General features: G+C 35.9%; 1 protein-coding gene across 1 annotated transcript; it reads right to left on the minus strand.

Moving 5' to 3' along the window:
* Positions 1-21891: 21891 nt before the first annotated feature.
* LOC136209972 (uncharacterized) lies at positions 21892-26717 on the minus strand. The gene is made up of 8 exons (XM_066001612.1): positions 26502-26717; positions 25026-25138; positions 24327-24398; positions 22964-22999; positions 22678-22723; positions 22411-22498; positions 22244-22301; positions 21892-22141 (listed from the first exon to the last, which is right to left on the minus strand). Exons 1-8 carry the CDS (start codon positions 26578-26580, stop codon positions 22091-22093), a joined length of 543 nt encoding a protein of 180 aa, XP_065857684.1. The 5' UTR covers positions 26581-26717; the 3' UTR covers positions 21892-22090.
* Positions 26718-26951: the final 234 nt, after the last annotated feature.

Raw genomic sequence — 26951 nt, forward strand, 5'->3', positions numbered from 1 at the left:
ATAAGCCTTTATTAGAAGTCTGTAGAGTTCCACCACCTTTTGACGGTCGGAATTGGAGGATTGCTGATGTAGTAGATTCTGAGGGTGAGTGGATTTGGTCGAGGTTCGATTCGTATCTTAGTCTGGAAACGCTCCTGAAAATTAGAGAAGTTAAAATTAGTAGCAAGGAGGAAAACAGGGATAGTCACTGTTGGTCTTTGACTAATAATGAGGCTTATTCGTGTAAGTCCGCTTTTGAGGCCTTCATTCAAAATTTGGAGACTCCGCACCCTGAAGTTTGGAAAATTATTTGGGCCTTGAAAGTTCCGTACCGTATTAGGAGTTTCCTGTGGCTTGGGGTCAAAAATAGGTTGCTGACTAATATGGATAGAAAAAGACGTCATTTGGTGGGTTCTGGAGCTTGTAGTAGATGCAGAGGTCATGATGAAACTATTTGCCATGCTCTTAGAGATTGTGCTAAGAGTAAAGAAGTGTGGAGGAAAGTTCTCCCTGACCAGCTGCTGTCTGCTTTCTTGTCCCATTCTGATCTTGACTGGTTTTTAGATGGTGTTAGTGGAAAGCTATTGGCAGGTCTTGAGCATGGTAATATCATTTTTTCGGTTGTCTGTCACCAGATTTGGAAGTGGAGGAATGAGGAGATTTTTGGAGGAGAAACTGTGGTTATGCCTAATTTATTGGATTTCTTCGCTAAAAAAATTTGCTCCATTGTTGATAGCTTCAAAATGGATTCTTTAGATAGGGCTATCCAGAAGAAGGCTATTCATCTCATTGGCTGGAGTAGGCCTAGGGAAGGGGTTGTGAAGTTAAACACTGATGGTTCTTGTCTGATGGACGGTACAATTGCTGCTGGAGGGGTTTTGAGAGACGCTGGTGGCGGTTGGGTGTCTGGGTTTGCTCAGAATCTGGGTATGGGCTCTTCCTTCTCTGTTGAGCTTTGGGGGATCTTTTCCGGCCTCAGGCTTGCTAAGAATCTGGGCGTGAAGAATTTGATTGTGGAATCTGATAATATCAAAGCTATCAAAATGATCTCTGAGAAGAGTGCTATTTGTTTGAAAAGCCGGAATTTAGTCAAAGGGATTAGAAGGGTTTGCTCTTCCTTTCATTCCATCAGCTTCTGCCACGTTTTCAGAGAGCAGAATAAGGTGGCAGACTGTCTTGCGGCTGAGGGCCATGGCAGGATCTTGGGTGTCTCAACTTTCTCTTCTCCTCCTGAGTTCCCGACTTCTCTCCTCTTGGATGATGTGGTGGGGGTTAGCTTCCCTAGGCTAATCCCGGGTTAGGTCTTTTGTTGTTGTTTTTTTTTCCTTTTGTCTTTTCTTTCCTTTCCTACCCAAAAAAAAATATGAATTATATTATGTAAAAATAATAATATAAACATTTAAGGTAAAAAATTATATATATTTTTTTTTTGATGATTTTTTTTTATATTTGTTACATAATACATTAATGTCCTTACAAGATAAAAAATATACCAACAAAATAATATTTGACATCGTAGGAAACAAATAACGACATATGAAGCATTAAGTGCCTTCGAATCAAGTGACCATGTGGAGCATTAAGAGCTTTCAAACCCAGCAACTTCTAGAAATTGCATACCATTAAGAGTCTTATCTTCCATTAAGAGTCATGAAGAGCCTTGCATTCCATTAAGAGCCATTAAAGAGAAATCATCCATAATTAGAAGTAGGATGTTTCCTAATAGAAGAATGTTTCCTAGAAGAAGAACTATAAATAAACAGATATGACAAGACCTAGAGGTACGTTAACATCACTATTGTGTCGTATTCAATTGTCTTTAACCCTTCTAAACTCTTGCTTACTTAGGCATCGAAGCGGGTGTTGAAACACCATTTCAATCTTAATTTTGATTTGACAAACATATATAAATTGGAATTAATATCCCTAAGTAAAATTGTTAGCACATTAAATTTAAAGTTTTGATTTATGTTATACTAATGTGTTTGTTGAGTATTTTTGGATGAATTAAAATTATAAGTGTAAAGAAAGTTAAATTAAAGCCAAATCCCAAGAGCTAAAGTCAAAAGTCCAAGGAAGTGAAGAAAAAGGTCAAATGGATCCAAAGCTTGTGAATTGACTCAGCCCAGCAAGAGGAAGGATCCAGAAGAGAGCTTTGCCTTCACTATGAAGTTGCTGACTTCTAAAAGCCAAACGGATAAGCAGACAAGCAAGAGTTGACTTAGTAACTTGCAGACAAAGGCCATCCATTTGCGAAAAGTTTCAGAGGCAACAGACAAGTTGTCGCCGTGTTGACCTGGGGACTTTGCCAAAAATGGAGAGACAATTTGAAGGTTCTACATAAAGCACTGAAGCGCTGCTGACCAGAACTAGAACGACAGAGAAGACATCGTTGTGATTGGTCGTGGCACTGGCTGCTGAGGCCGAAAGGGACATAAGAGTCATTTTCCTCCAACGGTTATTTCGAAATTCGAAATGACTGATGCCTTGAAGTGTCACTATAAAATGTCTGTCATTTGCTTCATTGGAACTTGATCTTCACATGCAAAAAGCTCTGAGCAAATTCATTCTTGAAGTTCCACAAAAAGCAAAGAAAAGCAATATTACACAAACTCTCATCTTCCGTGTAAAAACAATAGACTAGATCAATCAAAGTGTTCTTAGTTTAGAACAAAACTCTATCAATCAATATAGTTAGTTAGGAGGCTCTGAGTTGCTCGGTATTCAACAATCAAAGTTTGATAGTTCTGAGTGTAGGTATATAGAGGACGGTACTCTGTAATAGCTCATTGACTATTGTAAGGGTTTGTACTCTACTAGAAAGAGCTCAGTAGTGAATTAAAGCCCGAAAAAGGAATTTCGGGGACTTGATGTAGGCAGGAGACCGAACCAGGATAAATCTGCTGAGTAGTATCCTCTAACCCTTATCTCTTATATTTGTTTGCTTTTATTTTTGTTGTGTGATTATCTAACTTAGCCTGCTGAGTTGCTAGATAAAGTGTTGTGTTCAGAAATAGACTTCTAGGTGCTATCTTCTGAATCAATATCAGAAACAACTTTAGTTATTGAGTAACTGAAGCTACCTCTGACAGCACATAGTATCTTGTGCTATTGAACTTTGTGAGGAAAACTTTTTACCAAGTCAAAACCTTTAAAATTTTTAAATAGTTCCTTTAACCCCCCTCCCCCCTTTAGGAACTTATTCTCACAACACAAGGGACCAACAACGGGTTCGCCAGATGATGGCCCCTCTCTAACTGTTCATTCTTTCTTGCAGGTGGTTTGAAAAAGGATTATGATGACGCTTCGGATAAAACATTATCAACATTTATATCCTTAAAAAATAACATTTGATAGTTTTAGATATTTCTTTTTAGTTGTTAGTTATTTATAAAAATATTTAAAATTGAAAACATTGACATAAAATTCAATGGTGCTTTTTTTAAAAGGGTCGCATAGGCGACGTATGGGGTCGTCTAAGCGGCCAAAATTAGTAAATCGATTTATACCGTCCGGCTTAAATAAATCGGGACGGTGGTCCTAAAAATCCTTGCCTATGCGGCCGCTTGGTCCGATTTTTAGAACACTGATTTTAACTACAATGGAGGGGATTGGTTAAGGGCACCAGTTAGAAGAGGCGACGAATAGATAGGCCCATAGTGGCTACATGAGTCCAACAGTTCCGGTGGAGGAGGAAGTGGATTTGACCATAACCCTAATATATCGACCAGTAGTCAAACAACTATAACAATGCAGTCAGATCCTGAGGCTCAGTGGAGTAGAGTAGTGGCAGAAACTTTAGAGAGATGCAACATAGTTATAAACCAGCCATTGCTGACAAGTCAAGATTCGCCCTTATAGCTCATATTATAAATTTGCAAGATATAAGAAGTTAAAGTCCCCAAACTTGCCAAAATACAACACATATATCGACCATACTATCCATATTAGGAATTAGAAAGAAGTAATGGATGTATGTGGCAAATCAGACATCCTTATGGCTCACTACTTTGATTGAGTCGGCATCCTATTGGTTCTAAGTGTTGGAGCAGTTGAAGAGGGAGTTCTACATCAAATGTATGCCTTTTATCCCACCAATCACAACTTACAAAGCCATATACCATCTTTGCCAAAATTCGGATGAATATCCTTGAGGGATTGTGTGGAAAAGTTCAACAAAACCTTCCTCAACATAAAAAAAAGGTAGATTTTGTGACAGCTCTAGAGTCCATGACTCAGAACACAACTTGTGAGCGATTGAGAGAGGAACTAGTCTTGAGAGATCCCATGAATCTAACCTCTCTATTAGAGAAAGCAAAACTTCTGTGGAATTAGACGAAATTGGTGATGAAGAAAAACATGTAGCAAAGAATGAAAAAGAAAGCCAAAGCCATAACTCCCAGAGCAAGTCCACAAAGAGAACAAATACAAAGCCTGAAAAAGACAAGCAGCAACAGTTGATACTAATGAACACATCTAAGAAAGATGTACTTCTGTGGATGAAGAAGAGCATAGTCAAGCAAGGTATCAAATATCCCATGTATGGGAAAATTATGGCAAAAGTTTGAAGGCCTAATGCCAATTCCATTGAGTCAATGCTCGTGACATCTAGCACTGCATAAATATGAGAAGACAGATATAAAGGCTTATTGAGAAAGAGATTAGGGACCCGACTTAAGATAACGGGATGGATGGATTTATCTAAATGTCATATGTTTAATCTCAAATAGTATTAGTAGGTATAAGTAATCCTTAGACTCAAATAAATATTAATTAGTGATTCTGGATTATGGAGTGTGATACTTAGACTTTGTTTAAACGTGATCCATAACAGGGATGACTCTGGGATATATGCAAGCAGGTGTTGGGGTATCACATAGAGTAATTGCATGCTAGTTAATATTAGATTGAGCGTTCGTCACTCCTGGCAAATAGGAGATATATCCATGAGCCTCTTGTGGAAGAATTAACTGAAAATACTTGCAAAGTGATATGGTTAAGAGTAGAAATGGAGATTTCAATTAACATATCTATTCAGAGTTAATTCTACCTTGACAAGTAAAACAGACGTATCATTATATGTAACTTGACATATTTCATAGTTACGGATTCGTCTTAGGAAATAGCTGATGAAGGATCTAATAATACTAGACCTAATGCGGAAAGGTAAACTTAGTATCAACCTGGCTTGTTATCCCACTGGAAAATGTTTACGTTTCTGCTAGTAACAGTCTTCGAACACATTTCTTTATATATGTAGTTGAAATTAATCAGGTTGAATTAATTTTAATAAATATATACTGCTAGTAGCGGTAAGAACCCATTGGGTCGTACATGGGACTTGGAATCGGAGGACGAAATAATAATTGAGAGAGAGGAAGTGTATGGGCCGAAATTTGTATATTAGGGATAAGATAATTTAATTGATAATTATAATTATAATTAGATTATAATTATAGTTAAATTATCTAATTATGTGATAATATTAATTAGAAGGCTTAATGTGATTAGATTATATCTTTGATTAATTAAATCCCTAATATAAATAAATATCTAATTATGATTAAGATTATTATTTATTTATATTAAAATATATATAAAGATAATAATTATATTTGTTTATCTATTAGTAAACCTATTCGGAATAGGATTCTAATTAAGTGATTTAACCTAATGCAATTAAGGTTAGAAATTGAAAGACTGTATTTAGTCCCTCATGCTTATGAATTTTGGCCAACTCAAGTTTAGAGGTTGAAAATTCATCCGACTTCCACTCGTCTTAATTACTCTATCGTTTACTCTCTCTTTGATCTCGTGTCGATTCTTCTAGAAGCAATCAATTTAGATTATTATTCATTAGTTGATTACTAACTGTTTTTTTTTTTTTTTTTCATTGTTCGTGAAACAGGGTTGAGAAGTTAGTGGGAACTTCGTTTGCAACGGTAGATAGATCGTCAGAAAAGGTACACTTGTTTAATCTCTATTTATATGAAATAATGATTAACGGATCTTGGAAAAAGGGAACTGTATAAAATAGATAAAATTTTATATTTCCGTTGTACCTAGACTTATCTATTCTCCTTCAGTGGTATCAGAGCGAGCGTTAAATCTGTTATTCCATATATGAAAATATTAAACGTTAAACGAGATTTATTAGTTTTATTGTTAGTTAATCAATGAATTTGGTTGTGATTAATTAATCTAAGAATAAACTGAAGTTTTAATTATTTGATAATTATTGATTTTGGAATAAAGTTTAATTTGGATTAAAAGTTATTTAAAATAAATTAATGTACAAAATTTAAAGAGACAGCAGCCCTGCGGACGCGATAGCTGCTGCCTTGCGGCAGCGACACGGCTCGACCACGAAGTATTCGGGTTTTGAACAATTGTTTTAAAAAAAATTCAAATAAAATAAAAGGTTAGAAAAGAAAAATATTGCACAAATTTTTAGTATAATGAAATAAGACAGTATGAGAAAAGACAAATCTTACAAAAAAAAATTAAGAAATAACACATCAATTTACTCATGAAATCTAAAATAAGTAAAAGAACTTACTTAAATTAATAGGAAGACAATAGACAACATTTTTTATGAATGAAAATGAGGATGGAAAGTGAAATATAAATGGTGAAGAAACTGGTATACGGAGATTAAAGGTTAGAGAAAATGATTGTTACAACCCAATTAATGATTAACGATGTTTATAAGGTCTATTGACAGAGATAATGTATACTCATTTGTTATCTTTACTCCTAGTATTTATGATGTTAATATAGTATTTATGGTATTGATATAGTATTTATGATGACAGAGATAGTGTAAACTCGTCTATTCTCTTTACTCCTATGGTGCCAACTAAACCAAAAGGCTTCTAAAATACTTCTTGTAATTTCTCTCTACTTCAACTATTATATATAGTATAGATTATAAGTTACCTTGAACGTGCATTTCAACGGACTCTTATAGCATGCAATCTTATAAGTCTACCTAATACTAGTATGGGCCTGAACGATATTTTTAGCATGCAAGCCATAAACGGACTCTTGCAATTCATTATGACTTTAGAGATCAGATAGAAATCTCATATTAGAATATTGAGGATCTAATAGTGTACTGAATATATCCTTTAATCTTTTGATATAATGTCCTAGCATGAGGCATGAAAGTGTCACCCCCATCTAGTGCTTGGGCATTTCTTGGTCCCTTAGCAAAATGATAAGTTCAAGTAAGTAATAACTTCATTCAGGTGTGGCCATATGCTTTTTAGCTTCACTAATCAAGTGGCTAATGATATGTTCTTTTCTACGAAAGAGTAGCAATCCCATTGCTACATCCCATGGTTTCTAAGCATGATTCACAAGATACATAATCAAACTCATACTTGGAACTTAGTCACAAGCCTGTTAGGCGGATGGTCAAAGCATATTGTGTCTCATTTAGGCTATATAGAGGTTTTGGGTCTAAGGACTCGATATAGAGTATCACATGAATTACACCTATGACATATATTACCATGTGGTTCTCTCATAGCAGATCGATCTAGAGCTTACTATTTCATAAGTCCACATAACCCTAGTTTGTCATCCAATGCCCGTGACCAGTGAAACACTAGCACAACTAAGATGCATACTAATCTTTAATTCATTATAGTTCCCACGATAACAATAGATCTGGGACGTTTCGAAGTAGTATCTTATTGCCTCATGGTTTCACTCTCACATATCCTCAACTCGTCAAATATGAGCAGATCACTAATTCTAGATACTCTGTATGATTGGCTTGCGCAAGTAAATCATCATTACATATTGATGCCTTATGATTAGAGCATTATTTAGACTATAATGTCTCGGGAATAGGGCATACACTAACAGATGAATGCTAAGAAAAATGACCAGCCAAGTGGTCATGAGAGAGGACAGATCAAATAGGATGAGTCAAAATCAGTAAGTTTTCAAGAGCAGGCCTAGTGACAAATGGTGTGTGAATATGGATGATAGCAAGTGTACTAGGTCGGATGACGTGAGGGTAAATCCAAGTATCGTTTTCCTCAGGGATTGATAATGAAATTCCGTGAAAGATTTCCTTAACAACTAGTAAACTTATAATTGAGAAGTTGTTTGTGTGAACTAAACTTAAACATACAAGAAGATAACAATGAACAAGTGGTCGATGCAGATTTATGAAGGCATAAGCCCAGCATAGCACAGAACAAGTATTCATTCTATACAACAATTTTAATCATACAATAATGTTTTGAAGCACAAAGGTTCAGGTTTCTTCCTTCTCTAGTCACTAAGATCTGGTCTCCATTTTTTCAAAGATACTAAGAAAATTAACTAACCAAGTCTCATTGTGTTACTAATATTCTAGCATAGTTTGTAGGGGAGTGAGTGAATCTGCGTTACATATGTTTTGGGATTGTCCTATAGCGATTCTGGTTTGGAATTTATCATCAATGGGAATTGTTGTCAATTTAATGGCTGGTAATTTTTTGGATTGGTTGAGGAGATGTTCTGCGGTTCTTAATTCGGATGTACGAAGTCTTTGGGCCATGGTTGTTTGGAGTTTGTAGTTTGCGAGGAATCAAAAGGTTTCGAATGATATTATTATTGAGGCTGCTAGGATTTTTCGAGCAGCTTGTTTATCTTTAAAAGATTGGGAAGCAACTCAGATGAGGATCGTGAATGTTTGCAAATCTGCATCACAAAATTCAGCAGCAGCTTTTGTTATTAGGTGGCAAAAACCGCAGAATAATTTCTTAAAAGCCAATATCGATACTTCAGTAATTCAAGGATCAACGAGCTTAGATGCTGGAATAGTGTTACGTGATGGTGAGGGTCTTTTCAAATGAGTTTTTTCTCGAATTATTCCAAGCGCATTCCACTCAAGAAAAGGAGAAGCAGTCAATATTAGGGAGGTTTTAAACTGGTTGAAGGAGAAAGGTTGACTGCTATCAAAGTTGAATTAGATGCATTTAATGTGGTGTCTCTTGTTTATAGTCCAAACTTCCATTCAACTTATAATGTTTTAATCGATGCTTACATGAATGAATTTAGGGTGAATTACAAAACTAGCACCTTTAAGGTGTTAGTTTTCTTTTATAACTCATTTTGAAAAACTCACCAAAACTAACACATTTCATTAACTAAATTCCAACCTTGCCCCTGTCTCTAACCTTAGTATAACGTTGTCTTCCCCGTCTTTCTCTTTTTCTCGCTCTCTCTCTCTCTCTCTAAAGAACAAATCAATTTACAGAATACGAACAACAATCAATCCAACCCACAGTTTGTGCTTCAAGATTTTATTAAAGGAAAATAGGCAAACGTTTGGCAACGAAAATATAAAAATTTTAACCTTTTTCCATTAACCCAAGATCTGTTAATCGTTATTTCATATAAAGAGGGATAGAAGGAAATACCTTTTGATGTTCTATCTACCGTTGCAATCGAAGTGCCCACAACTCTTACTTCGAGTTCCCGAGCACAAGACAAAAACACAATTCAAAACCAAGTTAGAATTCAACCGTATGAAAGCAATCAAGAATAGATTGCCTCTAATTAATCAACACAAGATCAAAGAATAGAGAAAGAGATTGATAATCAATTGAAACGGAAGGAAGCTGTAACGCCCGAAAAAAATCAATATTATATTTATATATTTAAATTTTTGAAATTGAGATTTTAAATTATTAATTAAGGTTTATTATTTTAATAAAACAAATATTAATATTATATAATTATATTTGAAAAATATTCATATATATTAAATAACTATAACTAATTAAAACCAAGAGGAATTGAAGTACGTTTTTATAGTATTTTAGTTGAACATGTTGATAGTGCTTAGCAAAGAAAATATATATTGTATCATTATAAAAAAAATAAAAATTAATTCATTTAACTCAAGTTTAATTAGGGTATAACTCTATTCCTTATGTATATATAAATATATACAATGAGATCTTTTTTTTTTTATGAAGCCGCAAACCATATCATTCTGGAAAAAAAAACCTAATTTCCATCTTCTGGAGCCCCTAATGTGGAGATTAGTTTGAAGCAAATAAAAACTACAGGATGATCAAGAGGGTGATAAGTCAAGGACTGCTTGTAGTTTTCTTTCGGGTTTGATGTGAGTAGTTAATTAAATATATAGTACCTTTCATTATATGTTTGTTGCCATGTTGATTGGTTGAGATAAAATGTTTATTGGTTCGATCTTCGTGTTTGATATGTGTAAATGGTTAATTAAATATATAGTATGTGTGCTTGTATGTTGGGTGTTATACTTGACTGGGTGTATTAATTGCTTATTGATTCGATTTATATCTTTGACATGTATACTTGGTATTTATGGTGACGTGAATGAATTGAATTTGATATTGGTGGTTGTGAGGACATGAATGGTTTTTAGGCTGAGACTTATTGGAGATAGAATGGAAATCGATTATGATACAATTGATAAACTTTGGATAATTATAAGAATAAGAGCTTATCTAGGATAGTATATTCAATGGTTGCGACTGAAATAAGAAAAATGAATATTGTGCACGTGAAATATAAACATCGGGTATTTGTTATGACAGGGTATTAAGGTACCGGGTATTTGTTACGACAGGGTACCTAGAGATATGAGACGGGATACCGGGTATTTGTTACGACAGGGTATCCCAGGATATGACTTTATTGGCCAAGCAACCATTAGATATTACTAGACTTGAGTAAGCAGGGCCCTTTGAATAAATTAATAGTAAATTATCGATTATTGGTTTGTTTGCTTGATAACTAATAAATTTAAATGCATGAAACTATTGTATGCGCATGTGGTTGAACTGTGTATTTAATTAACTATCTTATTGAGTCGGCAGCTCACCCCTTGCCACCACCACTTCTCAGGAATAAAAGACTAGCGACGCTCGTATGGATCGGCCAGTATGTAGAGTCGTCCTTATTAAGATTTTATTTCTAATAGTCCAGTTTATCTGCACTTTTGAATTTTATAAATATATTAAATGAAATTTATTATTGTTCTATAAATTGACGGTTTATAAGAAGGGGTGTTACAGAAGCGGTGAATAATCTCATCCTCAACAAGGGGGGTCGAAATTCTTCTCTTCGGTAGACACTGTGTTGGCCGAAATTTACACATAGGGGGGTATATATACTCTCTTGTATCTAAACCCTAGTTAGATAGAATTAGGTTACTGAATAAGAATTTAATTCGGAATATAATTCTTATTTATTATCTATAATTATATCTAAATATAAAGATAATAATAATAACCTTTTAGGATAATAATAGGAGCAATTTAATCTCATTAAACCTCCTAACTTATTTATCCTTTAATTAATTTAATTCACAATCATAATCTAATTAGGATTGCTTAAAATCAAATTAATTTCTTTATGTAATTTATACATAAAAATCGCCCCCCTTGCTTACTGGGCCTTAGTAGACTCAGTTGGGCTTCCATCAATTAATTAACATATGTTTCTCTTTTGGGCTCCAAGTCTTATGTGTGACCCATTAGGTTCTTATTGCTTCTAGCCGTATGCAACTATTAAATTAATTTTCTCAGAATTATATTTAATCTTTGCATAACGGAATGAGTACGTGAAATGTGATTAGCAAATCCGAAACATTCCCCTAGAGCTATAAGAAGACATGTTGATTCTGTCGTTGACCTTTCTGTATTAGTTACAGTATAATTCGATCCTTTATCAACTACATCCTTGAACTGAATCTTATGACTATGGATAATGTCAAGTCACATATAGCGAGACGTTCGTTTTACTTGTACAGGCCGAGTTAACTCCAATTAGATAGGTTAAGTGAAATCTGTATTTCAAGTCTTAAGCTATCACCTTGCAAGGATTTAGAGTCAAGTCTTCCACAAGCGATCCTTGGACGTATCTCCCATTTATCGGGAGTGACAAATGCTCAATCCAATGTATAACTATCCTGCAATTACTTCCCGTGATACCCAACGTCTGCCGTTCACACCCCAGAGTCATCTCTGTTATGGATCGTGTTACAACAGGATCAAAGCATCACATTCCATAATCCAGAATCACTAATTAACATTCCTTTGAGTCTGAGGATTACTTATACCTATTAATACCAATGAGATGAACATGTGACAAGGATAAATCTACCCATCCTGTTATCTCAAGTCGGGTCCCCAATCCTAATGAACTCTCTTTCATTGGATCCATGTAACTGTCCAGATATCTGCATATTTGAAGCTTGTGAGATCAGCTTTCTGTCTCGACAGAAGACATTGTTACATGCAAGTCTCAACAGTGATATGTCAATCCTATTTCTAAACATATTACTTGACTTGGGGTAGTTTTAAGTTTATTAGTTTATTATAAAGTTTCGTCTCACTTCATGCTTGTATGAACACTTTATAATCACTTTAAACAACCTTAGGGATTTCCTTTTATTAGACTTATTTAGTTCTTAAAAGAGGTTGCCTTTATATATAGTTATGAAACCATATCTTATTAAAACAAATGATGTAAAGAACACTTCATTTACATTAAGTTTATATCCTAGAACAATTATCTATAGGACACTAAACCCCAACATTTATATAATCATGTAAGTTTTTCATTTGTTTTTGGTTCCATTTAACCTTCGTCCATTCATGGACAAGATGTAGCATTTTGTTTATCTAAAACTCAATGTATATTGTTGCTGTTGCCTTTTCATGTTATTCCTGGTCGTGCGAATCCCTAAAAACAGTGACATTGTTGTAGGAAGATGCATTTTGGTTTGGAACATCACTGTGCGATTTTTTCCCGAAAGGGTCGATATCCGTCGATATCTTATGAATATCGATAGACATATCTGCGTCGATATTTGTCGAAATTGACATTGATATCGACATATATCGACCTCAGTTAAATGTGATTTTCTATTCTAAATCATAAGATTCAAACACAAAACACATAAAACATAGATAAGAACAATATTTTTTATATTATAATAAAAAAAGTACATAAAACATTAAAAAACGAACAAAAACACAATAAACAAAAGATACACAAACACAAAACACATAAACAAAAGAGACACAAACACAAAACACATACTAACAAAAGTACATAAACATTAAAAACAAAAAAATACATAAACTAAACATTCAGATACTCAGGACCCAAAAGGGCGTCAGCGTAGTCCCTCTTGGACTTCTCCAACTGCCTTTTGAGGCGCCTGATCATCCTCTTCAGCCACCTGTTTTCTTCCTGAACTGACTCCAGATGGTCAGTCAAGGCTTCTGCAGCGAAAGATATGGTGTTCGCCATGCCCCTCATGAAGCGGATTATTTCGTCCGTGTCCCCGTCACGGAACGAACTGTTGAACGAAGCTATAAGTGCTTCGAATTCAAGCAGAGGAGGTGGTGGAGGTGGCGCTTCCATTTTCAGTTTCAAGAGTCTTTAAGAGTTTACTAGAATGAATAACTATGAACATACAAATCGTTTATTTATAGGAGAAAGAACCGTAATGTTCATGGAAAATCTCAACAGACAAGACTCGTCTTTAATTGATAGAGTGTTATTCGAAATAGAGTGATAGTCAAAGTGATCATTAACTGCATTTAATGCTCATTAACAGATTATTCTAGAAAAACGTCTCTTGATCTTCTGTCGATCTCTGTCGATATATGATAAATATCGACAGATAACACGAGAGTGCATTTCGGTGAGATATTGGTCGATATATGACAATCGTGGTCGATATATATGTAATATCGACAGTTATAGACAGAGGAGTTAGTCTTATGTGTCGATATGTGCCGATATGTGTCGATATATATGTTATATCGACATATATCGATGGATCTTATAGTTTGAAATGTGTATACCATGATATGTTTCAGTAGCTTTCTTCATTAATTTACAAATAATATATAATTTACTTCTTTTTTATGATAATGCAGAAATATGTCCACCCCGAATACTTGTCTGTGTATGCTTTCGTGGGATGGAGAATGGAAAAAAGACGGGCCCATGGACACAATGATATACGTTGGTGGTCAATCGAAGGTGCTCCATTTTCAATGCCAACTGATTATCAAACTTTGAGAGATAGAATTAACGCTTCGTTGAACGTTGATGCAACATGTTTTGACATACAAATGGCAATGCACACAACATACGGTCCAAATAAACTTTTTGGAAGATTAGCAGACATAGTGGATGACAGTGATATTGCTGGATTCGTTGAGTTTTGTCGATGGAATAAACTCGATGTGATGCCATTATATGTTTCTATGACACCACGAACAAGTGTTGCGGAAGTAAGACGACCAATTGTTGCTAAAGTACGGCGACCAAGTGTTGCGGAAGTAAGATGACCAATTGTTGCGGAAGTATGGCGACCAAGTGTTGCTGAAGTACGGCCACAAAATGTTGCTAAAGTACGGCCATAAAATGTTACTGAAGTAGAGGCAACCAGAATAAGTTCTTGTGTTCCCAACATAGCAATTGAGACTCGTGCTCCGGCAAAACATGTCATGAATCCATATACCCAATCTCCTCTTGGGCTAGACGATATTACATTGGATCACAATTTTGGGTATGAGAATGTAGTGAACGGGGATGATCAAGGATATGATAATGGCTGTTATAACGATGATCATGGATATGATAACGATTACAATGGATATGACAATGATGATAACATATATGATAACGATGATCGCCAAAGATCCATTTCAAAACCATCGATTGATAATGTTCAACCAAGTTTGAATGAGATTGCTGATGAAGCAAGAATGAGAAGGAGAACGGATCCATTTCAGTATGTTCCACAAGTACCAGAGGAACCGGCCATTCTGATGAAAATTACAGAATCTTCAGGGGATGGTGGTTTGAAGGTGCATGATATATTCAAAAGCAAACGAGAACTGCAAGATGCACTTGGGAGATATGCAATTGATAATATGTTTGAATGGAAGGTGCACAGATCAACTAAGTCTTTGTTTGAGGTCCGATGCAAACATTTTGACACATGCAAGTGGCAGGCTAGAGGTGGAGTCATACTAGGTTCAGATATGTTCATGCTCCGAAGAATTGACAGTATGGACAGTCACACTTGCGATAGGGGTGGACAACTATTGCCGCATCATAGGCAAGCGGGGAAACGAATCGCAGGTATCATACTTAGTGATAAGTTAGATATGGAGAATCGAGTGTACCATCCAAGTCCCATCATTTGGGAGATTGAAAAATTGTTTTCAATCAACCTATCCTATATGCAAGCTTGGAGAGCAAGATGTCGGGCGGTAGATAGCACTAGTGGTTCACTTGAAGAATCGTACATGTTTACCTGACTATTGTGAGACATTGAAATTTGTTAATCCAGGTACAGTGACATATATTGAAACTGACGATGAAGATCATTTTAAATTCTTCTTCATGGCTATGGGTGCTTCAATCCGGGGTTTTAACGCACATATTCGCCCCGTTATATGTGTAGATGGAACACACTTAAAAGTTAAATATAGCGGAGTACTTTATGTTGTAGTTGGAAAGGATGGTAATAATCAAATTTATCCACTTGCATTCGGAATTGGTCCGAATGAATGTAATGAATCATGGGCTTATTTCTTCACCAGGTTGAAGGAATGTATTGGTGATGTTGAAGACCTAGTCATAATATCAGACAGGAATAAGAGCATTGATTATGCAGTCAATATGGTGTATCCAAATGCGATACATGGAAGTTGTGCTCAGCATTTAAAACAGAATGTGAAGGCTAAATTTGGGGGCGGAAAAAGTTAGACATAGCGTATTGGCAAGTTGCAAAAGCCTGGCGGACCTCTGATTTTCAGGAAAGATTCACCAGACTTCGTACATTATGCCCGGGGGCAGCGGACTACCTAGAGGAAGCTCGAAGAGAGAAATGGACACGTGCGTACTTTTGCGCACGTCGGTATAACATTATGACGACAAACATATCAGAATCATTCAACGCTAGAATGGGAGACGGTAGACGTTTACCGATCACATTGTTGGTTGAGTATATAAGGACAATCCTCCAAGCATGGTTTCGCGAGAGACGCACAAAAGCAGGTTTGATATTGGGACTTATTTCTATTATAAGGTACTAAGAGTTGTTATATACTGCTAATATATGAAAAATGTTTTTGCAGGAGAACGGGAGACATATTTGTCTGTATTTTATAATAAGAAGATGCATAAACATGTCAATAAGTCAGTTTGTTGTTCATATAAGCCCATCGATGCTCACAATTTTGAAATCAGCGATCGAGGAAAGGGTGGAATTGTGAATTTACAGGCGGGAACATGCACGTGTAGGAAATGGCAATTGTCACAGTTTCCATGCAGACACGTATGTAAGATTGCATCAATGCATATGCGTGGGTGCATCGTTACTACAAAAATGAGACTGTACGATTGTCATACATTGAGCCCATACATCCATTTGGCCACCAGTCTGAATGGAAAGTTTGTGAGACTCCTATGAAGGTGCTTCCTCCTAAAAAGGTTGCACCTAGAGTGGGTCGTCCGAGAAGTCAAAACTGAATACCATCGAGGGGCGAGGAGGTAACTCCAACAAGATGCACCAGGTGCGAGAATACTGGTCATAATTGAGCGAATTGTACTAGTATGTTACGAGTTCCATCACGGCTTCCACCTACAATATCGAGTGAAGCAAGCTGCTCTAAGAACTCAGCTGGAAAATAGTGTACTCTAGTATATTTTGTATTGATAATTTGTGATTGAGATTTTATGTATTTTGTAATGATAATTTGTGATTGAGATTTTATGTCTTTGGAATCAGGAGTTTATGCAACAATGTGATGTATATCGACTACATACTTGCCGATATGGGATAAATATCGACCACATACTTGCCGATATGGGTTAAGTATCGACTACATACTTGCCGATATGGGTTAAGTATCGACTACATACTTGCCGATATGGGATAAATATCGACAATAACAGTTTATCAACATTAACAGTTTACTAACAATAAAAGTTTACCAACAATAACAGTTTACATTAATAATTTACCAACAAACGTTTACAGCTTACAAACTTTTACAATCCAAGCAAATTCTTCCTGGCAATTAGATCATTTTGGTTGAACAAGCGTTGGTTGAAGAGTTCCAAGCACACCCGCAACCGATAGAAACGTCCATCAGAACCGGAGAAGCCATAATCCGTACAAAATGGCCCTTTTTCAACATAATGCTGAGCAAAAATGCATAGGAAGATACCACAATCATTGGATTTGCGGAGCTGTTGTGTGCACCCGCGAGCCCTCTCCCACTTTATCAATCGATTACCATTATCAGGCCTCCCACTTTTCTTCCAATAATCGGCCTCTTCCATTGCTCTTGTCATAATACGAAACCGGAGTTCTAGCCATTTGTCTATTGATTCGTTGGAGGCATTTGACTCCAGACTATCATAGAACTCCATCCTCATCTCCTCCACGTAGAACACCCCGAGTAACCAGTGTTCTCCTTTGTAGTTGATAGGTATTAGCACATGTTTAACCTCATACCAAGGGCGAGTTCGAAACTCTTCCATCCCATTGATTTGATCTACAAACAACTTGGCTTGTTCCCATTTTCCGGGTTTGTCATGATTCTTGGTCATATTTGCCATCTCCATGAATCCAAAGAAATTTGAGTCGATGGCAGTCCAATCCTGCCTCTGATGGACGTTTTTTCCGTTCAATAAGCATAAAAATGCATTTACGAGCTGTAACACAGACAAAAATGATAATGACACATATTAGTAAGGACCCAAATGGCTATAATGCGCCGATATGAATGGGATATCGACGAATCCAATTGAATGATGAGTCGATATGAATGTTATATTGACGCATCTTAGTGAATTATGCGTCGATATGAATGGGTTTCGACGCATCACATTGAGTAATGCGTCGATATGAATGGGATATCGACGCATCATTTACTTGGATTATATACACCAAAACATACAAAGTGAGCAGTATCTTACTTGGTTGTCTATGTACTTTCCAGTTATCTCTGCATCTTCAAACCACGATACAGTCTGTCCCCATTCGGTTCCACCTAACTGCCTCAACAGATCACGGGGGGTATTCTTCTTCCAGTCATCATAGGCCTGTAGGAGGTGTCCTTTTATACGGTCGGGACCATCGTGTTGTTCTATCGGATATTGATCATCATCATCAGCAAAATGATAATTCATCCGAGGATCAGTGAATGGTGACTGGAGGTCTCTCCCAACTTTCCTTTCTCGTTTAGGTCTCCCTTTCACTTCAACTTCCTCCTTACTTTTACCATCCCTTCCTCCCCCTCTTCTTCCTCCTGCATCCCTTACTCCCCCTCTTCTTCCTCCTCTTCCACCTCCTCTTCCTCCTCTTTTCCCCTTCCCTTCCTCCTTATGTTTAACCTCAATAGTCAAATCTTCTATTTCTCATTTGTCTTCATGCGTAGGTAAAGATGATTGGACAACCTGGTTAACCAGAAGAGTAAGTTGTCCATGATCTATGTCAGCATCATGGTCGTCATGGCTCTCATCCTGTTAAAACAGCAAACTAAGTAGAAACACATATTATATTGATATTCTATGTTAAAAGCACCGGGTTAAACATTAAAAACAAACTTACATCAATCATTATAACAGAAGTTGTAGGAACAATTTGCATTTCCATCTCTTTCACTCTCCTCTCCCTATCCATTTCTATCTCCTTCTGTTGTTTCTCTTTCTTCTCCCTCTCCTCCTGCTCTTTCTTCTCCCTCTCCTCCCTATCCACCCTCTCCCTCTCCCCATTCTTCTCCCTATCCTCCTGCTCTTTCTTCTCCCTATCCTCCTCCTCTTTCTTCTCTTTCTCCTCCCTATCCACCCTCTCCCTCTCCCTATTCTTCTCCCTCTCCTCCTGCTCTTTCTTCTCCTTCTTCTCCCTCTCCCTATTCCTCTCCCTCTCCTCATCTTCTTTCTTCTCCCTCTCCTCCCTCTCATTTGCATGCTCATCCATCTCTTTCTTCCCACTCTCCCTCTCACTCTCATACATATGCACCTCCCCCTCATACATCCCACGTTCCACATCCCGTTGTGACTTCAGTTCCTGCACATCACGTTCTACAACGGACAATCTATTTACAAAGGCAGACAAATGTTCATTCATTTTCCTCTCTTGCTGACCAAACTGTTCATTTATTATCTTCTCTTGCTCAGCAAACTTGTCATTCATTTTATTCTCATGCTCAACAAACATCCTCCTCAGTAGTCATTCCAAACCAGATTGTTTCTTCTTCTAGACAGGTACTCTAGGAGAGACAATGAAGGCATTTTCATCATTTTCAGTTTCACTGTCCTCATACTTGCCTTCTTCATTATCAGTCTCAGATTCACTGTCATCCTCTACATCAACCTTTCCTCCTTCATATGTACCCAATTCCTCCTGTCCCTCCTCTTCCATGCCTTCGTCCTTTTCCTCCTCTTGCCCCTTTTCCAAACCGGTAAACAATTGGTCATAATTACACGGCCGACCATCCACATGGTCTACTAGAGGTTGATACCAGGAGCTTTCTTTCTCCCTATCTTCAGCTGTAAGTTTTGTGGCATTTGGTTCTTTACCCGACTAATAATACACGTGTAGAAATAAACAAGTCAATCAGATGTATAGCATAATAGTGTCGAAAATAGGCTCAATGTTTGGTCAACTTACGTCAAAAATGGGTATAACTTTGGTCAATGTAGGGATACCGGTCTTTTTCCATCGTAGCCATCGTGGGATGCGAGTGCCTTTCTTCTCGAACCATTGGTGGGGGGCATCCCATACTTCCAACAACCAAGCCTGCAACAAAGTTTCAATTCATTATTTATGCCTATTACTAACATTTCTATTATATAGAATATACACACATCATACCTGAAATACATGTGCAAAACCATATAGGTTGAATGAGACACGGTTATTCCTTAAACAATCCCTATAAGCACGTAACTGATCAATTCGATCTTTTCCACCAATCATCCCATTGACAAGAGACCTGTAGGTCACATCCCAGGCCACAACACCCCACGGGAACTCGTTAAACAATGTTGGAAATTCAGCGAGTTCCAAAACCCAAGGAAGAGCTTGTTTCGTGGCAGTGTTATCCAACACACAGCCAAGGACAAAGTACAACATAGCAAATGAAACTGCATCCTGATCAGATTCATTATTCCAAACAGTTTGCTTCATAATTGTGTCCACGTCTCTAAAGGTTGGTGTATGGTTGTGTGAAAAAAACTTCTTCCTAAATCTATCTGGCTTATTTAGCGCACTAAACCTTTCGGTAAATGCTTCCATGTCTCCAAACCGTAACCCACTTACGAGTCCAAACTCCCAATCCCCACATCTCAACTCAACACCTCTAACTTTGAAGCAAAGCTCCCTGGGTTTGAGGTCTTCACATATGATCTCCCTTGTTAAAAGGATATGACAGAGGACTCCTGCAAATACTGTATTGGTCATATCACAATACTGCCCGAAGCAACTCTTCCTAAATAGATTTACTTGGTTTGGTGTTAAACAGTCCTTTATATGTTTTGCTGCTTCTAGGTTACACCTAACTGTGATGACGCTTTCCGTTCCAAATGCTTTTTTGTATTTATATTCAGAGCCCTCCTTGGCTTTCTTGGAAGAAGAGCCATGCTCATCTCTCTTCCTCTTGCGTCCACGATCATGCTGAAATTTATTGTAGATATATCATCAGCTAATATACAATTAAGCTAATGAAAACGTTGAGCTAGAATGAGATAACATATGCTAAAATAAGAGAGATATCGACAATTAGGTCGTCGGTATCTATGTTCTATCGACAATTAGGTCGTCGATATATATGTTCTATCGACAATTAGGTAGTCGATATCTATGTTCTATCCGCAACTATATCGTCGATATCTATGTTCTATCGGCAAATAGACGTTCCATCAACAATTAGGTTGTCTATATCTATGTATTATCTACAATTAGGTTGTCGATAGAACATACATATCGACGGATTTCGACAAAACCGAACGATTTCCTAACACCAGATGAACCCAAATGAACCCAGATAAACCCTAACACGAGAAGAAGTAAACGAAACGAAAGATTCCTTCTCAAACCCAACAAATGTAAATACAATACAAGAGAGAATCGCAAATGTAAAGTCAAGTTATTTACCCTCTTTTTCGTCTTTCCTTCTGAATTCGATTCGTTGTCTGAGCTTCGTGTTCTCGCCATGTCCACTCGAAGTAACAGAGATTCACCGGATGAAATGTACAGAATCGGGCAATGAATCGCTGAAAAGTTAGAGAGGGATAGCGGGGTGTTAGGTTAGAGAGATGGAAGTTCGAATGTTAGAGAGCGGGGAGCGGAGTGTTAGAGAGGAGAGCAATGTTGGAATTTAGTTAATAAAATGTGTTAGTTTTGGTGAGTTTTTCAAAATGAGTTATAAAAGAAAACTAACACCTGAAAAGGTGCTAGTTTTATAATTCTCCCATGAATTTATTGATGTGAAACTCAGTTTTTATAGATCGTTCTACAAATGAAGTCGCTCTTGCTAGAGCGAGTCATTGTTTATCCAAATCAATGGAATGGAATACTAGCACTCATAGTTTTATTCACAATGCTCAACGAGATCTGTTTCAAATTAATTTTTAAATTAGTGTAAAATTAATTCAAGGATGATAAACACAAATTACATACTATGGTTAAAACAAAATAATAATTGAAAGCACCAATTAGATCATGCTCTCAAAGAGCATATTATTTTCCAGGAAGGGATTTAATTGCTGTTATCCACAAACCATGAACATTTTAGAAAATTCTTTTTGTAAAAGCTTTATTTTGCAATTTTTTTTTTTTTTTAAAAAAAAAAATCCTAAAATTGCTAGCCGGTCTTCAAATAATGTGGTTGAACAAGACCAAAACATCTATAATAAATCTCTAAGAAAATCATTGTTTTTAAATACTAAACTAGTCTTTGCATGATCATCTACAAAAGTTCCAACATTCATATTTCTTCTGACCAGGAACCTCAAAAATTGTATTCAAATGGTTTACATGGAATTAGTCCAAGCCTTCAAATTCCACCATTTTTCAGTCTTTTGAAGTTATTACTAGCAACCCCAATGCACCAATCAAAATGTACTGCAAAAATAAAGCATAGTTATTAATCATATCATATCATTTAGTAACACTGAATTTATAAACTTGAACACTGATTTTTGAAGCTTATCGAAACAAACGAACCTTGATAATTGGCTTTTCGGTCATGATAATTGTCACCCAACCAACATAGGGCAAGAACCTGGAAATAGGAAAACGTAAGCAAGATTAGGAGTCTATCCATGCTATTCGTTTTCGTATATTTAACTGGCAATAGGAAGAAAAACAAAGTATCGCCAAAGCTTTTTTACCCAACGGCTCTGCCCATAATATGGTGTCGCTGCAGCCAAAGCTGACCTTGAGCATACAAAAGCCTATCATCTCCATAATTATTATCTCCTGAGAAATGAGGTTGGTAATATCAGCACATACACTTAATATAACAACATGAGATAGCAATTTCGATAACAATCTTCAGTATATTGAAGCGGCTGAAAATTTGAGAGCAAAGAATTGGAACTGCAAGGAGTAATTTGGTAAATTTTAGCCAACTAATACTTAAAAGATGAAGCTTGCACCTTTTGTGAGGACATCAACTTCCTTTGTATCTTCCCTTTCATGCACCTGAACGACAACAGAATGTCAGGATTTATTGAAAAAAAAAAGAGCAAAGGCGGCCCTGCTCCACCCTCAAACACCGTTAATTTAAAGTGGTGAAAACTCTAATTCAAAATTATAGCATCACTTGATATAGCATCACTTGAATTTTCAATTTTACTGTTACAGTTAGACAGTCAGCTTATAGCAAGGAATTTTTGAAAAAGTATGCCACATATGCAAATGCTAAGGGAGGAAAATAATTACCTTAATCACACGGTGGACGATTGGAATTTCACGGCCCTGATCAATAAAGCAGATTTTTTTTCAGAATGTGCATAGTAATTGAAAAACAGAAGCAGAATAATGATAGGAGAAGTGGGGGTTGCGGAGTGAAGAGGAGCGAGCATACAGAATAAAACATCCAACAAAACCAATCAACAACTGTCCATGAGAACAAAATATACAGCAAAGTAGTGTTATCAATGAAAAACTAATAACAAGGAAATTGAGTAAACATGTAACTTTGTTTCCGGGCAAATATTTTCCGAATTTCCCGGTGGTTGTTTGCTTAGGAAAATAAGTAAATGGAAAATTTTAGGTTAGTAAGCACAAAATTTTAGGTTGCAACTTTTGAAACCATATACTCCATTTCTTTTTACCCTTCTGAAAACAACAACCACCCACCACTTCTTTCCGTTTTCCAGTGTTAGCCAAACACGGAAAAAAAAAATTCCAACAAAAACTTTTCCGTTACCCAATATTTTCCAAAATACAATATTTTCCAACAAATAAATGGGGCCTTAATTATATGTTGAATTGCCAAATATATAATACCTTCCACTTTGATATTTATTGGAGGAAAAGGAAGGTTTGTTTTACATATAACAAAGACATGATAAAACAAGAAATATGAGATTGCAAGAATGAATTTTCCACTGTTGTTAAAATCTTACGATTCGATTCAATTCAGCTTTATTTCGAGCCGAATCTAAATAATAACAGAATCTTAAGATTCCCAATTCGAATTTTACGATTCGATTCGATTCAGCTCTATTTCGAGCCGGATCTTCATCATTATTCATCAAAAACTTAAACAACACTAACTACTAAACTCACTCTCCTCTAGTCCAATTGTTATTTATCAAGTTATCAACTCAAACTAGCTCCATTCCATCTTTATCAAGTTGACAACAAGGCAAAAAACCAGAGTCCGAAATTCAAACTCTTCATCTCTACTAAGTTATTAAACAGAAGAATCCTTGTGAATTAGTTTTATGAGGATTGCATTTACATTGGATTTTAATTTTAAGTACTTGGTTGATATGATTTCTTTTTTTGACATTAAAATTCCATCTCTAGACAAATATTTGATAATATTTTGAGTTCAACATGGTAAATATTCTGCTTTTTATAATATTATGAATTTGAAACGATTCGATTTGATTCGATTCATGAGTCACGATTCACAAAATGAGGATTTCAATTCACGAGTCGAATCTCGATTTGACAACTATGGAATTATCTGATATAAAGGTAATACCATATAGGCAAATCAATCTAGAACATATATTGAAAACATAATAGGACACAAAAGAAACAGATCCAAGAAAAAAGGTAATAAACTTACGTCAACATTGAAAACAACAATTTCCCCTGCACGAATAGGATCTTTACTCATATGTAAAAACAAAATATCCCCCTGCAAGTGAGGTGATTATAATTAGTCAACCAGTGCAGTAAATTAGTGCTATTAATAAAGTTGGGATGCATAGATCACTTTGAATGAAAGTATTATCATCATTAGCCACAAGAAAGCAACAACACTGTCAATAATCTTTCTTTGAAAAAAGATAATACCAGTATTACCCCCTATTATCCCAAAAAGTATTTGGTATGTTGCTAATCTTTCTTTACAAAATGATTCTTTTTACAATTGTTTATGCCAGTCTACCAGGTCAAAAGTTAATACACAGTGATGGCAACATATAATATAGTAGTAGAAATCAAACAAGAAGTAAATGTCCTTGGTGGATGTATAAGTACTGCTCCAGAAAGGCCATTAAGCCACAAAAAAGATCTATCTTGTATCTCTACAGATATTGGCAGTCACCTAGTGAAAATTTTGAAGACTTCAAGATAGAATATACCCATGGATGTAACAATAGCTAAAGTCAGAGATCAAAATTTCATTTCCAGAACTTTATCACTAAGCAGATTTCATAGATAACATCAAACAAACCACATTCGTATAGTGCCTACGGCAACAAGATAGGATGAAAAGTAATCAAGTAGAAGTATAAGAAATAAACCATTTATTTTATCTTACCCTCTTGAAGCCAGGTTCCATACTTCCAGATAGAACAACCACCACAGGAGACTCACTACCCGTTATGCACATTAATCCCTTCCATATTATTAGGGCAGATGTAACAATCATTCCTGAAATTAATATGCAACCATACAAATTAAAAATAATATAATACATAGAAAAAAAAAACAGATGGCAAGACCACAAACTGAAACAAACAATCTTTAGTGCCTTCTAAAAATGTAGCTTTCAATATTAGAGGCAAATGTCAGCATCATGATCTCCTTAAACTATGCTTGAATTCAATAAGCAAATTCTACAAAAATTAGTAGATGAGGCAACTTTAACGAAATGCATACAAAAAGTAGCACTTCAATTATACTTGAAGTAATTCTACAGCATATCCAACTAGAGAAAAATAGCAAACTAGTAAATAACTAAAATGCCAAAAACTGCATTCTAACACTTTGGTCAGTAATTCGTGAAGAAATGTGAAGGAAACATGATCTATACAAGCCAAAACACTACAATTAAGTAAAATTTTAATCAAAATTTTGAGCCATTAAAGGATCGGAATGCCAAAGAGCATAGTTGTTTTCAAATTGTATCTGGCACCACAATAGCATCAACAGAAATGACATGCTACTCACTTCAATTTGCCTCAAAATGCATGTGTATGAATGTTACAATTTGCATTAACACCACATATAGATATTGCTTCAAAATCATTTCATTTTCATATAAATTATGAAGATTTAGTCTGATTCCAAAATCTTATCATAATTAAATGGAATTCTGCATCAATAAGGTAATGTCTGCATTTCTCTTCAAAATATAAATATTTTAATCAAAGCCCAAGAATGACAATCAAACCCCATTTCAAACCGAATAAAGCAAGTTAAGCTCAACTATGGCATAAATTCCTTCCAATTCAGCGTCATATACAGCTCTATCAGATACTTAAAATAGAACCACATGAACTATTAATACAAACAGGGAAAAACAAAAGCAGCAACGTGCCAAATTGAACTCTTATTTATTTTCTGAAAATCAAAGGTTTGTTTATTGAGAAGAGCAACAGTAGCTCAATAAAACAAAAAGAACACAAAAACCAGTCCTGCATCAAGACCAAAAACCCCAACCATAATCCTCTCAATATCCCCATTCTTCAAATACATCAATCCATACTTAACACTACAAGCAATTCTATGTATAGCCCTATTTACATCAGGCTGCACATTTGGAAAACAAATAACAAATCTCTTAGTCCAAAGCCAGTAAACAGAAGCAGAAAATCCAAAATCTAAGAGTTAACCAGGTTGAAATTTGACAAATTGAAATTTCCATTCGTTTAACTTATATAATATCACCCATTAAGCAGTAGAAAACACAAATTCCCAGTACCAGAATTCCTCAAATCCACATGACTCATAACACCAAAAATTAAGCTGGTATTTTTCACAGATACAAAATCGAATCGAAATAGAGACTGACCTAGACTGACGGCCTGAGTGAGAAGTTGGCGGATCTGGATAGATTTGATAGAATCGACGGTATCCCCAACCCACCCCATTTCTTCTTCCGCTTCTTTTTTTCACTTCTTCGTCCTTGCTCTCTTCCTGCGCTTAAGAAGAATTTCTGACGTTGTTTCTTCGCTGTTAAGTGATTGGTGAAAGATAAAGGAAACCTTTTTTTTTCTTATACTTCAAAATTCAATTAGGTTCTTAATATTCTAAATTCTCAAATTTATCTTGAAAGTTAATAAGTTCTTTAACATTTTAAAATCATCAATTAAGTAAAGTCGTCAATTAAAATAATTTTTTTTAACAGAATCAGCATATTAATAATACGTGGGATTTGTATCCTTAACCATTACATTCAATAGTCAACCTTGCAATTCGGTAGAAAAATAGCCGCTAGCATTGAAATTAGATCTATTCACGC

The sequence above is a fragment of the Euphorbia lathyris genome, chromosome 10 (genome assembly GCF_963576675.1).
Source record: "Euphorbia lathyris chromosome 10, ddEupLath1.1, whole genome shotgun sequence".
Taxonomy (NCBI): domain Eukaryota; kingdom Viridiplantae; phylum Streptophyta; class Magnoliopsida; order Malpighiales; family Euphorbiaceae; genus Euphorbia; species Euphorbia lathyris.

Bases quoted from the DNA above. Each gene is read 5' to 3' on its own strand.
- LOC136209972 (XM_066001612.1), bottom strand. From the start codon at position 26,580: ATGGGGTGGGTTGGGGATACCGTCGATTCTATCAAATCTATCCAGATC. The intron at 25,139-26,501 runs GTCAGTCTCTAT...TATTAATTTCAG, and splicing joins CACTCAGGCCGTCAGTCTAG to GAATGATTGTTACATCTGCC. The intron at 22,499-22,677 runs GTGCAAGCTTCA...CTCATTTCTCAG, and splicing joins AGTTGATGTCCTCACAAAAG to GAGATAATAATTATGGAGAT.